The 16,883-nt window shown below is 41.2% G+C and overlaps 1 protein-coding gene across 1 annotated transcript in view; it reads right to left on the bottom strand.

Annotated features, from left to right (window-relative positions):
* Positions 1-11,424, bottom strand: part of LOC309388737 (vitamin D3 hydroxylase-associated protein-like) — a 37,406-nt gene extending 25,982 nt beyond the window's left edge. Inside the window, exons 1-4 of the mRNA XM_081946330.1 lie at positions 11,158-11,424; positions 6,027-6,140; positions 2,771-2,911; positions 194-327 (exon numbers count right to left, since the gene is read on the bottom strand). Of these exons, the coding sequence (XP_081802456.1) occupies positions 194-327; positions 2,771-2,911; positions 6,027-6,140; positions 11,158-11,367 (599 nt within the window). The 5' untranslated portion in view covers positions 11,368-11,424. The remainder of the gene's footprint in view (positions 1-193; positions 328-2,770; positions 2,912-6,026; positions 6,141-11,157) is intronic.
* Between the last annotated feature and the right edge of the window lie 5,459 nt (positions 11,425-16,883).

Below are 16,883 nucleotides of genomic sequence, written 5' to 3' on the forward strand. Positions count from 1 at the left end.
TTTTTTTTTTTTTTGGCAAAAAAAGTTATGTTGTTCAGAAAAGGCTACTTTTTGAATTTATTGTACGATATTATTAAGGAGATAGAAGAACCATCAAAATGACGACCCGATTTTAACAGATTAGAGTCATTTCTTGTTTTTAAGAACTTAAGAACTATACCTCCCCACCCAAAAAAAGTGAGCAAATGCTTACTTTAATATGGCTTGTGATGTGTTGGTCTTTACAAATGGAATTGCCCCTTGTTTCTTAAGAACTTTGACTATTACAGAGTCATCGTGCTCAGGAGAGTCCAGAAATTTCACCAAGCCAAGTGAATTGGGAAATCCCTTAAAAGAGAGAAATAAAGCAAATGATGAGATTTAGAATGAAAAAGCAGTGCAAGAAAATGTGAAGAAAAAGCATATTGCAAATCATGTTCTGACCTAAGCTTCCTGAGATAGTAAAAAGCACACGCTTAGTCCCAAAAACCCTCTTTTTATTTCAACAGCTGTGAATTATGTTCATTCACAGCCCGTAATGAGTCACAAATAGTTTGTAAAGAGTCCAACAGAAGTCTGCCACAGTCCTTCAGGATAAGGCTGATAAGCACCCATCTTTATTTCTCTTGAAACGCTGCCAAAGACCTAATTGGCAATTATCTTTGCAAGGCCACATGGAGCACAGAATCAAAATAGAGCTTCAGAGTTTAAACCGACCAGAACGAACGAAGTTGCTTCCTGCAATGGCTCATGTGCCTTTGCTCCTCCTTTATGTCTTATGGGAAGGGCCAATCATCTCCAAGCCTTACTCCTGAATCGCCCCTTTTGTCTTAACTGTTTTTGCCTTCTGGAAGCTCTGCGCATGAGCGCACTGGGAACAGACTTTCCCCTGTTTCTCTGCCTTGCTGATGCTCGACTCTGGAGGCTCCGGAGGCAGCACATAACTCCCAGATCGTCCTGGCCTTCTCTCTGCCTCCTACACAGAGCCCTCGTCCGAGCCTTCCTCAGACTCCAGAATAGGCCATGTTCCTCCCCAACCTCCTCACTATCCGACTCTACAGCCAGTTCTGCAGGCCACTGGCAGAATACAACAAATCAATAGGAAATGCTATCAAATGTCAGTTTGATAAAAGTCTACGCTATCTGGGCTCTAGATAAAAACAATAGAGTTTTATGTTTCTCATTGATGTGATCTAGCTATCTTCCGGATATTTGAAGCCCAGATTGGGTAGCTCTAGGATTCTTCCTTTCCTCTAAGCAGAGCATTAACATGCCCTAATAACTGATTTTGTTCCCCTGACAAACTGTGTTGATACAGGTAGTATTCAACTTACAACCACAATGGAGCCCAAAATTTATGTTGCTAAATGAAACATTTTTAAGTGAGTTGTGCTTGATTTTACAACGTTTCTTGACACAGTTGTTAAGTGAATCACTGCAGATGTTAAATTAGCAATACGGTTGTTGAGTGAAGCTGGCTTCCCTATTAACTTTGCTGATCAGAAGTTCATAAAAAGTGAGCTCATGACCAGGGATACTGCAGATGTCAATAAATATGAGTTAGTTGCCCAGCATCTGAGCATGTGACCGTGGGGATGCTGCAACAGTTGTAAGTATGAAAAACTATCATGTCACTTTTTTCAGTGCCATTGTAACTTCAAATGGTCATTAAACGAAGTGTTGTAGGTTGAAGACTACCTGTACTGTCTTCTGTTCAGATCCAAATCAGATTAAAGACATTTCAGTTTTGTCTGCCTCCTTCCAACCTAATTTCTTGCTATGGTTATTATCTGACATTCTTTGTTGACCATTAAGAAGATAACCTAGCCAGGACTATGGAGTTCCCATGAGGCTTTTCATTTAAATGTAAAGACTACATTTTAGACATGGATTTAGTGCCCTTTTTAAAAAGTGCTAATCCTGTGCTACACAGAAGATCAATTTAACCAGGAAGGGTAGCAGGTTCTGCCAATTGTGTGTTATTGTCCCACTAGAAGGTGATGCTTGGTGAGAAGGGAAACAAAGGAGAAGAATCCACCAAGGAGATGCTCCCTCAATAGTAAAGTCTTACCATTAAAAGACAATACCAGAAGTGGTGGAGAACAATATTATTGTAACAAAGAAAGTTGCTATGGAAAAAATCTGAGAGATGGAAATCAAAACCTGATGGATGGACTGCAAACGAAACTGACAAGCTCACCATGGTATTATCCAAGGACCATTACAAACAGAGCTGTATTCAAGTATTTAACTTGACATGAGCAGAACTATATTAGGCTGGCCCTGTTAAATCTCTGGCAGTCCACTAAATATTCTGTTTTTCAGCATGAAGATCTACAAGAGATTTTTAACATGTATTGGTCCAAACATATGTTTTACAAGGCTCCTGACTCAGGAATACTGACCAAGCCAGTGTTTCTCAATCTTGACAACTTGAAGCTATGTGGACTTCAACTCCCAGAGTTTCACAATCAGTCGTGCTGACTGGGGTATCCTGGGAGTTGAAGTCCACACATCTTCATGTTGCCAAAGCTGAGAAACACAATATTTCCTGCTCATAGGCCTTCTACTGTACAAGCACATGTAGCCTAAGATGCTTACAGAACCTCTGCCACTTTTTGTGCTGGAATGCATCAAGATGGAGAATGTAGCGAGGTATGCCGAGATGTGGACTTAATTCACTAATTTTCCCCAGCCCAACTTTGCCAATCTCATTTGAAGGCCTAGAACTTAACCTCCTGAAGCATTGCTCTCCCCTACCCAATTGTTGATGAATACTTTCTAAAAGTACCTTGCAAGCAACATTTTCCTTGATGCTGACAGGGACCCCATAGAGTAACCCTTTCTCTCTTCTTTTAATTTCTTGGAGCTGTTCTTCACACTCTGGGAGGAAGTCTGTCACACAGTTGATCTCCCGGGTTACTGCTAAAGCCTGGGTGCAAAAAGAAGAAAAGCAGAAGAAGGAGGTGATCCAAGAACCATTCTGAATTTTTTAGTTGTTCAGAAAAGGAATTCTGTGAGAAATATACCTCCCCCTCCTCTGGCTCTACTTTGGTACGAGGTACGCAAATTATACAATACAATAGTAGAGTTGGAAGGGACCTTGGAGGTCTTCTAGTCCAACTAGAAGAGGCAGGAAACCCTATACCGTTTCAGACAAATAGCTATCCAACATCTTCTTAAAGACTTCCAGTGTTGGGGCATTCACAACTTCTGGAGGCAAGCTGTTCCACTGATTAATTGTTCTCACTGTCAGGAAATTTCTCCTCAGTTCTAAGTTGCTTCTCTCCTTGATTAGTTTCCACCCATTGCTTCTTGTTCTACCCTCAGGTGCTTTGGAGAACAGTTTGACTCCCTCTTCTTTGTGGCAACCCCTGAGATGTTGGAACAATGCTATCATGTCTCCCCTAGTCCTTCTTTCTCTTAAGCTAAACATACCTAGTTCCTGCAACCGTTCTTCATATGTTTTAGTCCCCAGTCCCCTAATCATCTTTGTTGCTCTTCTCTGCACTCTTTCTAGAGTCTCCACATCTTTTTTACATTGTGGCGACCAGAACTGAATGCAGTATTCCAAGTGTGGCCTTACCAAGGCATTATAAAGTGGTATTAACACTTCACGTGATTAAAGAAGGAATGGACAGCATACAATCGGCAAGCTACCCAATACAAATAACTCACCTTCATAATCCTGTCTTTTTTTGACAGACATCAAAAACTCAGCTATGTTATCTGGGCTGTAAACTGTAGAAAACGGTGGCATGAAAACAGCAGCATATATTTTATTTTAGGTTTCATGAAACGGCCCCTGCTAAAAGGGTTCCTCAGAACTCCTGCCTTAATATATGTTAATATATTAATATATCCACACTATGACTTTGCTCCAACCAGCTTTTTGCTGGTGCTTTCCTTTCTGGAAAGGAAGAAGGAAGTTCAGCAAGCCAAGAAAAGGATGCAATATCCATCATTTGGTTGGTTTTGGGAAGGCAAGTAGAGGCTTAGACAAAGGAGACAAAAATAAAGCAGAGGGGGGAAAAATCCAACACTGCTGAAAGGAAGAAAAGATACATCAACCAGAATATAACAACAGCTAAAGTAGTGTTTCTCAATTTCAGCAGCTTTGAAGATATGTGGACTTCAACTCCCAGAATTCCCCAGAGAGCCGTTTTTGTCTAACATAGTCTAACCCAGGGGTGTCCAAACTTGGCAACTTTAAGACTTGTGGACTTCAACTCCCAGAATTCCCCAGCCAGCTCTGCTGGCTGGGGAATTCTGGGAGTTGAAGTCCACAAGTCTTAAAGTTGCTAAGTTTGGACACCCCTGGTCTAACCTGACTCTCCTGCAAAGTTTAGTTTTGGATGCTGCGCATTTTTAATTTTTTTCTTATGTTTTACCTCAACTTTTTATACACCATTTTTATAACAGATGTATCATTTTATATCCTAATGTCCATAATGTCTTTGTGCACTGTCCAGAATAATCAATACGCTAGGTAATATAAATACAATAAATAAATTCCCGGCATCCAATACATTCAAGTATCTTTTTGGTGCACTTATATCCATACCGTCCACCTGCCAAGCAGACAACTGCATTCATTCAGTCCTTGATCATCTTTTTAGAAGTCTCAAAGTCACACTGTTCCAAAAATGGAATTCCCTTGTAACTTAGCTGCTGGGAGTTGTAATAAATCTTCCACAGCTGAAAATAACTCCATGGATCAGATGAATCAAAGGCCCAAGGCCCTAGATTCAGGGGGCTAGGAAAAGGATGAAAGCTCCTCTTAACTCTTGAATTGCTGGATGAAATTTGCTTAACTGGGTGCCGGCTGCACAACTGGGGAGGGATTTGAAGCTGAATTGGGCTGAGCTTCATTTATAATATCTGGGTATGAGTGTGAACAAACAAATGCATATGCAAAATGTTGCGGAAATTAATGTAGTATTGTAAGCTATTAGCTTAGCCAGCTTTCCCTCGGGACTTGTAAATCAAATAAACTGGCTTCTATATCAGGGGTCCCCAACCTTTTGGACCACTAAATTCATGCCTAATGACTGGCTGGATGGGTGTGGCTAGGTGGGTGTGACCAACATGATGTCACTCACATCGAGCAGCGCCTCGCTGGCCTCTACTCGCCCCTTCCTTCCCAGCCACTCCTCACCCACCCAGGCTGCTTAGGACCCCAATAGGAAGCAGTTGCTGGAGCTAAGCAGCCACCATGAGAAAGAGTTGGCAAAATAGCTGGCTCAGTTCAAATTGGATCTGACCGAGAAGGAGACTCAGCAGAAGCACCTCACTGAGGACTATACGCATAGGCTTTTCAAGCAAAGGGAAGACCTGTTGGAGTGCCAGGCCAGATACCAGCACCTGGAGGCTCAGCGGGCTGAGATGGTCAGCCAGTTCCAGGCCATGATACAATCCCCTCCAGCTCTTTGCCACCAGTGCAGAGGTGGGTTGATTCTGTTTCCATGGAAAGACATCTCTGGAGATTGATGCTGTTTTGGTGATAGAAGATCTTACAAAATATGCACAAAGGTTGAGGGTCAGGTGTGGGTTTACAAAAGTCAAGAGCACCAGGCTTCCTGTTTTTCAACAGTTTTCTTGAGGAACTGATGATGCCATGTGTTTTTCCACAAGGGACAAAGTAACCCCTGTTTCCTATGCAGATTAACTCCCAGTATAGATTGATTTAAAGACTTGGCTTGGTTAAACTCCTCACTTTCTCCTAGTGGGACAAAAGAAGAGATAATCTTCGGTCCACCATTTATGCCTTCTGAAGCCATTAAAGCACCATCACAGCAATCAGCTGTCCTATGTCAGATCTTTAAACTGATTGCTTCTAGCTATCACCCTCTACTTCAGATTACAGAAACAGGGAAAGGCACAGAGTTAGAAAGGATTTTAGTTTTTTAACTTATGCCCAAATCAGTAACCGTATTTATGGTGTGAAATGTCAATGGTTTATATTGATGTTTGCAAGATAGGAAAGCAGGTTTTGCATAAAGAATGCGCATCCATATTGGAATTTTAACATTCAAAGTCAACCTTACCTTTTCCATGTAGGTGTACAGAACACTTTCTGGAGACAGGGAGCCATCTTTTAACTTTGCAGTTAGTTCCACAAGAGAAAGAGACAGGATTGGAACAGCCTTTACTCCTGGGTTCTGCCGCAAGGAACAAACATACTGCTGATGTATTATTGCAAAATGGATATCTGTTAGATGAGTGATTCTTAAACTACATTCTGGGATTATTATTTTGTTTTTTATAAAAAGTTTTTTTTCAAGACAAACATAACATATCCTCCTTTATATACTGTACAAAGTGTACCAGTTGGTTACAAAAAAGCTTATGTGCAAGTATTTTAAACTCAGATATTTATACATGTTACCATCATCATACCTCCATTTCATTTGACTATAATTGTTTAAACGTCCTTCATCATAGAATATACCAAGATTTAATACATAACCACATGCTGGCATTTCATTTACTATTTCTGAAATCTCCAATAACACTGAATCCTTATGTTCTATTCTAGCTAAACATCCATAATATTCAATAACAAAATTTTCTAATCCTTCTTTCCAAATCATTATTTGCAATTTACATCCAATTTCCTTATGTTGTACCCATACCTATATATACGTTATTATCATTATCCCTCCTTTATTTATCTATATCCTGGGTCATAACATTTCCCCCCTAATATTCAAAACTTAACTATATCTTAGTTCTTTTTTATTAACCTTTACGTATAATCCAAAATAATTTCTAAGCTTCCTTTCATGGGTACTATTCAATATTCATATCCCATTATTGCTTATCATGACACTACACATTGTATACATTATTATCATTATCAATTATTTGTTTAACTATATCTAATATCACTAAATTTCACTAAGTTTAACTAGTTTTAAATTATACTCCTCCATCTATCAACCTGTATCTTTCCAGTAGCAAAACAGTCTCATATCTTCTGCTATTTGTGGTATCAGTCCTCTAATCTTCTCTTTAGGCAACTTTGTATGGACTCCTCTTAGCAACTCCTTGCTTATAAAATCTCTCATGTAATTATGATGCCCTTCTTCTGTTTCCTTAATCAGCTTATCTTTGATTGTCGGTGGTGTTATCAAAACTATTGCTAATAAGATTTCTCTCTTTAAATCCATAAATTCTTTTATTTTTTCTTCTTCTGTATCTTGCCATATAGGGTAGGTTTCCCCTCCATTTAATTCCTCTTTCAGTATTCCACTCTTTCCATTTTAAGAGACAAACCAATCACCATAAATATCAGCAATTTTAATTTTTTTATATTCATTTTCCTCTGATTTTTTGGATTTTAACCGCCACTTTATCCATTTGATCAACATCTTCAATCTCTCCGTCAAATTTTGCTGTTAAATGCACTAAGTCATCCAACTTCTTCTCTAGCCTCTCACATGTATTTGATAATTTCTGTATTTCTGAGAATATCTTTTGCAGACTTAAAACTTCTTTCTCCTGTTGAAATTGCGCTATTATCTTCAACTAATAAATACTGCTATTCTAGCTTAGAGGGTTTTAACAAAGATTAAGCATCGATTCACAATCGGTTCTTTCATTTTCACCTTTCTCTGGTTAGAAATACTTCAAAGAAACATCTGTGTGACTTTCTTTTCTACATTCTGGGATTATTGATTATGTATGGAGGTGTACCAGCTGGCCCATCACCCACATTCCCCAACCATAATCTCCACATTCCCTACCCATAAACCACACAATCACTGCCAATCAACTGGCCAGAGCTGTTCAATCTTCTGGATGCATGCAAGTTAACAGGCCTGCAAAAATTGTTCAGTGGTTGAAAACTGGTTTGTTGAAGCATAAAAGTAGCCTAGTAAATGCTAAAATTTTAAAAATGTACAAGAGTCAGCAGTTGTTATTAGGACATGGAGTATATTAAAAATGGAAGCAGTCGATGAATAGTTAATTTTGGTTTTTTTCCCCTACAAAATGTATTTTAAAAAATCTTTTAAAACGGAGGAAATGGGAAGGCACATGAAATTGCAAAAATAGTGATTATCTTATTTGCTGAAAAATGTGAACTCTCACCCTCTTAAAAGTAAAAATGTAGGAGGATAATGTTTAATTGGATAGTTCACATATTTCCTAAATGTTTATTGTGTGATCCCCAATAGCAGAGAGCTGAAAAAACAAACAGCAACATTGGGCAAGTTAAAATTTAAAAAAGTTAACTTTAAACAAATAGGGTTTAGATCAGGATATTCCACTCTGGATTAATGTGCAATTTTGCACCATTTAGCTGAAAACTCCTCTAGCCCTACCAAAGGAACACTTTCTGTTGCTTTTATTTATTTAAGAACAGCCTTAAATTCAATTCTTCATGAGAGACTATGGAGGAAATTAGCCATCAATTAGCTATTGATTCTCATCTTCTTTGGTTCATAACCGTATTACATCAAAATACTACAATGCACATAGAGGCTGTTGTAATGGTGATTTAATCACCCTCCTCCTTATCTTCAAAGGAGTCAAACAGAGCTATACTCTTGCTCCTTATTGTTCAACTTCTATATAAATGATGCTGTTGATACAGAAATAAATGTTTGATCTAGTACAGTTAACCCCTTTTCGAAAGATAGTAGATCCTTAATGGTGAGTAAGATGACAGGGGATGATTAAAATCTTCATTTTGATATTCCAAGTTATTACTTTAAAAATAAAACTTCAATTAAGTGTTTTCCCCCTTTCATTCAATTATATTCAATTTTCAGAGGCTACCTGGACAAGTTCCTTCAGTTTTATTGGCAAGGTTTTTCAGAAGTGTTTTGCCAGTGTCTGCTTTTCAGACTGAGAGAAAGGGACTGGCCAAGGTCACCCAGCTGGCTTTGTGCCTAAGGTAGGAGTAGAACTCCTGGTTTCTAGCCTGATGCCTTAACCACTACCCCAATCTAGCTGTCCTCGGTTAAGATCGTATTTCAATACATTAATGAATTATGTACATACACTGTCATAAAGAGGAGTTTTTAAACAGCTTTGTTTCATAACTAATTATTCATCTTGACACAGCAAGGCAAAGATCCAGTTTTGCCTCCATTAGATCTCTGATTTCAGCACTTCAGCTCTTCTGCCAAAAAATGAGGTCAAGGAAAGGTAGGTTGGGAAATATATTTATACATGTCATGCAATTGCTGCACCCAATCTATTTAAAAGACAGACCCAGTCAGGTTTTTTTTCCATTTCTTGTGCAGTATATGGCTCAACCATTACTCAACCATTTATTTAATTTTATGATAATACCAGAGGTGGTATTCAGCAGGTTCTGACCAGTTCTGGAGAACCGGTAGTGGAAATTTTGAATATAACTGGTAAACACCCCCCCCTGCCCCATCTATTCTCTGCCTCCCGAGTCCCAGCTGATTGGGAGGAAAGGGGGATTTTGCAGTATGCTTCTGGAGTGGGGAGGGAATGGATATTTTACAGTATCCTTCCCCTGCCATGTCTATCAAGCCACGCCATGCCCACCAAGCCATGCCCACACAACCAGTAGTAAAAAAATTTGAATCCCACCACTAGATAATACATACAACATTGACAATACTTTTGTTTCACTGTTGTTATGAGAGTTGATACTTGAGGCTGAATCCATGATGAGTATAGACAGATGGGAAGGATGCTAGGAGCTTGGAACAGGTCCCTGGGAAGGAGCCAAGGTAAGAGATGACCTCACAAATCTAAGTTGAAAGTTATTGTTCTCCCAGCTAAAGATGGCAGGTAAGCAGTCTATTCACAAGAAAGTGTGCTTTCAACTTGTTATATTCAGTAGTTCCCCAACTGTAATGATATGTTGGAATGACCTCGGGAGATAGAAGAAGGGACTTGTCCAAGTTTCTTGAATTTGAATGGCAATTTGCTCCAATGTGCAATTTGCTGTGCAAGGACAATGTGCTCCAACAATTGAGATTTTAAAGAAGAGATTGCACAACCATTTGTCTGAAATGGTGTAGAGTTTCCTGCTTGAGCAGAGGGTTGGACTATAAGACCTCTAAGGTCTCTGTTATTCTATTATTTTCTGACTTGCAAGATTGTTGTCAGCCTTATGAGGTAGTCCAAGCATGAAGCACACCTAGAAGTACCAGCTCCAAATGTATTATAAGGTTATATTAACTTAATCTTGCAAGCATACTTGCAAGTATAAAAGTACATTCCTTCTCCTTTACAATTCAAGAAACCATTGTCTAGTTTGTGACTCTTCCGTCCATCTCCCAAGGCTATTTTCACATACCATTATACCAAATGGGATTCACTGGCAATGCGTAGTATTGGAATCCGGGCACAATGCTGCACCAAACATTCTTTTCTGTAACCATATAAATCTCTTAATATAGCAAAATTCTTGTTTATACTGAAACACAATGAAGGGGGCAAGAGTTCTTTCCAAACTAGGGATAGTTCTTCCTAAATTCTATTAACAGATTAACAGAGTCTATATTGTATTGCAGAATGAAGGATGCACAAAGAGCATTGAAAATCCTAACTCAGCATGCTATTCTCATTCTCTGTCTCTGTCTCTCTCTGTCTCTCTCTCTCTCTTACACACACACACAATTTTGTGCAAGAAGAAAGACAAAAGGTTTGCTCTTTGTACCTAATAATAATCCTGGCATGTGTTAACAGTCACTAGTCAAATGTTAAGTTCAAATATCCACTGGTTTTATTGTGGATGATTTATTACCACCCTGCTAAAAAGCGGGCAGAGACAGCTGCGTTAAGAAGGCAGGTTAAATGCCAGAAGAGAAGGCAAATGAAATCTTATGCCTTCTCCTGCCTCCCTCATGACACAAAGTATGTGTGAACATTAAAAGGCTCCTAATGTTAAATAGGAAACGCAGAGCAATAGGAACCTTAGCCAAAAGATATGGCAAAGAAATTAACTATAGCACTACACAAAATACAAACCATTACTTTCAAAGATGAAAATAAATATGAAATAGATATTGGCAAGCAAGTCACCGTTATCACCACTATATAGTATAAAATGCATGTTCGTATTTGAGACAGAAACCATAATCAGAGATTGTGGGCCAGTGAAATATTTTTGCATGTAAATCTGTCTCAGTCATTTTCTAAAGTTAGGAAAAAGGATTTTAAAAAAAAAATCAAATGCCATGATACCTGCTGTTTAAACTGCTTTGCTGCTTTCTCCATTCGCTGAAACCCATGTTCTCGCTTGGTCTTGAATTCATCAAGTTTCTTCTGGACCCGTATATGGTTCATCCATTTGAATATCAGAATGGCAGCAGCTGAGCTACAAAGCAAGCCTGAGACAAGGCGCCTGTCAACCTCAGCCTCTGGAAAGAGCTCCTTAACTTTATCCAAAGCCATAGCGTGAGATTTTTCTCACCGTTCAGAATCCGAAAAAGCTGCTAAGACTGTGCTCCCTGGAGCTAATGGAAAAGACAGAAGAAGGAAGTGGGTGGTGATTCTTAAGCCCACCCAGACGCTGTCAAGTCCAAGCAACTGACAGATAGATGCCTGTCTAATAAGGAATGAAGAACTTCCAGAAAAGTATCCCTGTAGAAAAATCTTTCAAGTGACAATTGTTGACTTAGCTATCACAACATTCTGATATACTATACAATATGTCACTTTAGCAATAATAAGATGATCCACCTGTTCCATTGTATATTCCACTAAATGTTACTGCATCCATCCAGCTATACAGAATAGAAAGAAAGAAAAAAAATCCACCCAGATACTATGAAATTTGGTTTTGTTTTGTGATCTAGTCTAGGTATGTTTTCAAAGACTAGATATTACTGGTGGCAAAGGACAGACTATGCAGCATACCCAGCAATAAAAAAAACTCTTACCATGAACTTTAGGCCTCTTTCATTTCTAAAATATACTGTAACTATGATATTATTTCTGTTTAACAGATTTGCTTCTCTGTGCTGAAATCTATACTAACTATTCCACTACATACCCACTGTTATTATCTAAGTCAGGGGTGTCCAAACTTGGGAACTTTAAGACTTGTGGACTTCAACTCCCAGAATTCCCCAGACAGCATGGGGAATTCTGGGAGTTGAAGTCCACAAGTCTTAAAATTCCCAAGTTTGAACACCCCTGATCTAAGGGATGGCATACCAATATTTCAAATCTGAATGTATAAACAGAATCTTTAAAAAAAAAAACCAAGGTCATGTTGGCTATTTGAGGAACACACACATACACACAATGTGAACATCTATGCAGTCCTCAGGATGATTGGGCAACTAGAATGGTTTTTTTAATCCTTGTTTTGTTGCAAATGCTTATGTTCTTTCTTCAGTTTGCCTTTCTGGACATCTAACTTGCCTCTGCAAGAACTTGGAAACAGCCAGTGTACCTGTGGCTGTTAATCTCAATCCACTTCATCCAAATCCACTTTATATTTTATTTTTGCCACTCCTCATTCCAATCACCAATTGTCATGTTTCCAGCTTTGTTTGATGATTCCGCCCACCACTTGTTCTATCACTCAAAAAAGGAAATGTTTGTTTCTTTTAAATCTTAGATCTTCTTAGGTTTCTTAGACCTTCTCCATGTATCGGGCTGCAATGCCGTTCTTTAAAAAAAAAAGAAAAGCATTACTACTTGCTAAAAACAATTCCAATTAAACTTAATGGGACATCCGAATAAGCATATGAAGGATTGTACCATCAGTTTCATACTAGCTTAGCTTTTTATCCTTCTTTTCTTTTTTTAAAGAAAGGCAAATGAAGGAGAGAAGTGATATGGCTGAGAAAGCTAAAATTAAGATCCAAATTTGTTTCTTTTTAAGGAGAAATAACTGGATATGAAGAAAGATAGTTCTATCTTTCTGTTTGCTGCACACTGCCTCTACTTTGAGGCCATTATGGCAAAAGTGTGCACAAGGGAGAGTATTAAAAAAAACACCTTCAATATGGTAGTCACATCCATGTCATCAAAGCCCCACTTCTTTTGTATGTGTGTCATGCATAGGACATTCTGAGGGGGCACATGACTTTTTTGATCTGTCCCGCATGCCCCACATAACAGCAAATGTGCAGTCTCATGAAATGTCAGCAGTAATTCATCAAATGTTAATCCTTCTGAAGATGCATAGCTTTTTTCCACAAGAGACCCATACTTTAGATTTCCTTTTGGACACAGATCTGTCATACTGGAAACAGTTCCGTTTACTGGATGTGGATTTTTTTTTTTACTGGATTTTTTTTTTCTGAAGCTGTGAAAGGCTGTACATTTTTTAAAGTAGGTAAGTTATTTGCATTAAAAAAACTTTAACTCACTTTCTGGATTATAACATGTTAAGTAAACCAGAACAAAATTCTTGGCTACAGAGCCAGCTTTCCTCAAGTCAAACCAATTTAACAGGCTACATTTTTACTGCTAATGAATATTCCTACATTTGTTCTGTTAGATATTAACATATATAGGAGGAAGTCTCCTCTCTGGTCCGCTGCTACAGCGGGAAACAGGTATTACTCTGATTGGTCGAGAGGCGTACCCGAGTACTATAAAAGGGGAACCCTCTGACCACAGAGCAAGCTGGATCACTACTACTACTAATAAAGAGCTGTTAAGTCACTTCGTGTCCGCAGTCTGTTCTCTCGCTGCCCAGATCTAACATTGGCGACGAAGGTGGGATTGAGAGACAGATAGGACGAAGAACGCTACCTCCAGAATCTCCGGTTTTGATCCAGCCCAGGAATTCGGCAGAAATTCCGGCAGCCATCTCAAGCCACCGCAGCGCGGCAACTTCAAACGAGAGAAGATGGCGATGCATGCTCCCCCCGCTCCATTCGACCCAGCGAATGACGAATGGGAAGCCTTCATGATTCGTTTCGAGTGTTTTCTCGAAGCGAATGAATATACGGGAATCACCGACGCCCGGAAGAAAAACATTTTCCTCGGCTACTGCGGAAAAGAAGTATTCAACACGGCCAGAGACCTCACCGCACCTACTCCAATACAGGCAGTATCATGGGCGGCGTTGCAACAGGCTCTACAGACTCATTACGCGCCAAAACCTTCCCGCCATGTTTGCCGCCAAGCGTTCAACACGAGGAACCAGAAGGCGGGAGAATCTATCAACCAGTACGTTGCAGCACTACGAAAAGCAGCCACACATTGTGGATTCAGAGACCTGGATGAGCAGATTATGGATCGACTCGTTAGCGGGCTGAGAGACATTTCCCTACAAAAGCGGCTGTTAGCAAAAACCAATTTAAGCCTACAGATTGTACTCGAGGAGGCAAGAGCTTCAGAAGCAGCAGACAGATCAGCGGAGACAATTCAACGCGGGTTCAACACTGGCCAGCCAGCGCCAAGACACACCAAAGTTCACTACGAGGACACAAGCCCCGACTACGAGGATCCCGAGTTCGAGGACAGTCACCTGATGCGGAGCAGTCACGTGAGGCCTGGGGGGAGACCCGGATTCCGTTTGCCGCCCTGCGCAAGCTGCGGAGGGAATCACCCCAGGTCTACTTGTAGGTTCAGGAACGTTGTTTGTTCGCACTGCAACAAACTTGGGCACATCGCACGAGTGTGCCGGAGCGAAGTCCCTGCCTCACGGCAGCCACCCATGTACCGCCAACAGAAGCCCAACCCAGGGGCTTGGCGAAACCAAAAAGGGTGCCCAGAGAGAAATCCACAAGTGTTTACCCAGAGAGAAAATTCCCAAAGAGCTGAGCGAGCGTATCCCCAGAGAGATTACACACAAGGAGCTGAGCGAGCGTATCCCCAGAGAGATTACTCACAAAGAGCTGAAAGAGCGTTCTATCAAGACGCTCAACGAGAGTATTTTCAGGATACAGATACTGAGATAGAGTTGACCCAGAGAGAGGAGTTGCGAACGTATCTCACCACGATAAGTCAGGTCCGCCCCAAGCAGCCAAAAAGGCTGAGAGTCACAGTCCTCTTGGAGGGCTCACCTTGCGAGCTAGAAGTTGACACAGGATCGACCCTGACGATCATTTCATGGGCATCCATGAAACAGGCTATCCCTAGCCTCAGAAAGAGCCAACTACGCGTTCCAGACGTCCTGCTGCGAGACTACCAGGGGAACCAAGTCCCCATCGTGGGCCAAGGCACATTCCAAATCCGTTTCAAGGACATCGTAGCCCAGCTGCCCGTGACCATCGCCAGCGCGCCATTACAGAACCTTCTGGGGCTTGATTGGTTTGAAGCCCTGGGGTTAGAAGTCACCGGAATCAACGCCGTGGAAAACAGCAGCGCTGAACAGATTTTTAAGGAGTTCGAGGATGTGTTCAGCCCCGGTCTTGGTAAGTATGTGGGTAAACCAATATCATTTAATTTAGACCCCAAAGTGGCGCCAATCCGACTTAAGCCGAGACGAGTGCCTTTTGCACTCCGCCCAAAAATAGACAAGGAAATAGATAAATTAGTAGAGCAAGGAGTCCTTGAGCCGGTGGATCACGCGCGTTGGGAAACTCCCATTGTGACCCCAGTCAAACCAGACGGATCAGTCCGCATCTGCGCGGACTATAAATGCACAATTAATGTCGCGCTACAACAAAGCGCGTATCCTGTGCCTGTAGTACAGCACTTATTGCACTCGTTGGGGCCAGGAAAGGTATTTGCTAAATTAGACATGGCACAAGCTTACCAGCAGCTGCCCGTAGATAGCGCCACAGCGGAGGCCCAAACTATAGTGACGCATAGAGGGGCATTCAAATGCAACCGGCTGCAATTCGGTGTGAGTGTTGCTCCAGGTTTGTTCCAGAGCATCATGGAACGGCTTTTGCAAGGGATACCGGGAGTCGTCCCCTATTTCGACGACATCTTGGTGTCCACTGCAAACAAGGAGCAATTAAATAAAAGAGTCAGAACTGTTTTGGCCAGAATCAGAGAGAAGGGTCTCCGCCTTAAAAAGGAAAAATGCCAAATTAACGTTCCTAGCGTAGAATTCCTGGGATATAGAATCGATGGTCAGGGAATACACCCCACTTCAAAGAAAATTAAGGCGATCCAGGACACCCCCACACCACGTAACCAGACCGAGCTGCAGGCCTTCCTCGGACTACTTAACTTCTACAGCGTTTTTCTGAGACAGAAGGCGACCGTTGCTGAGCCGCTACATCGACTACTCCAGCGAAATGCACCATGGAGATGGGGACGATCCGAAGCAGCAGCTTTTGCCGGGGTAAAGCGCCTGCTCACCACTGACTCGCTGTTAGTCCAATACAGCCAGACACTACCACTAGTATTGACCTGCGACGCATCACCTTTTGGAGTCGGCGCAGTCCTTAGCCACAGGATGCCAGACGGAAAAGAAGCACCCATCGCGTTCTACTCTAGAACTCTTTCATCGGCCGAGAGGAACTACAGCCAGATGGACAGGGAAGCGTTAGCTGCGGTAGCTGGAGTAAAACGTTTCCATGAATACCTCTACGGCCACGATTTTGAACTAATTACTGATCACAAACCGCTGTTGGGACTTTTGGCGGGAAACCGCCCCACCCCGGTCTCCCTTTCTCCACGCATAACCAGGTGGACTGTTTTCCTGGCTGCGTACTCCTACAAGTTAATTCATCGACCGGGCTCCACTCTAGGACACGCAGACGCACTCAGCCGTTGCCCACTACCGGACCTTTTGCCAGACCCCACTCCCGAAGTACCGGTGTTGCTCATTGACTGTTTGGACTCAGGACCGGTTTCTTCCTGCGACGTTGCAAGGTTATCCTCTAAAGACAGTTTAATAAAGCAAGTTCAAACTTGGGTTTGGAGGGGGTGGCCGAAGGGAAACGTGGGCCCAGAATTCAAAGTGTTCTGGTCAAAACGGGACGAACTCTCAGTGTTACAAGGTTGTTTATTGTGGGGGGATCGAGTTGTTATTCCTTATGCTTTAC

The sequence above is a fragment of the Natrix helvetica genome (genome assembly GCF_964273705.1).
Source record: "Natrix helvetica genome assembly, chromosome: 3".
In the NCBI taxonomy this organism is placed as follows: domain Eukaryota; kingdom Metazoa; phylum Chordata; class Lepidosauria; order Squamata; family Natricidae; genus Natrix; species Natrix helvetica.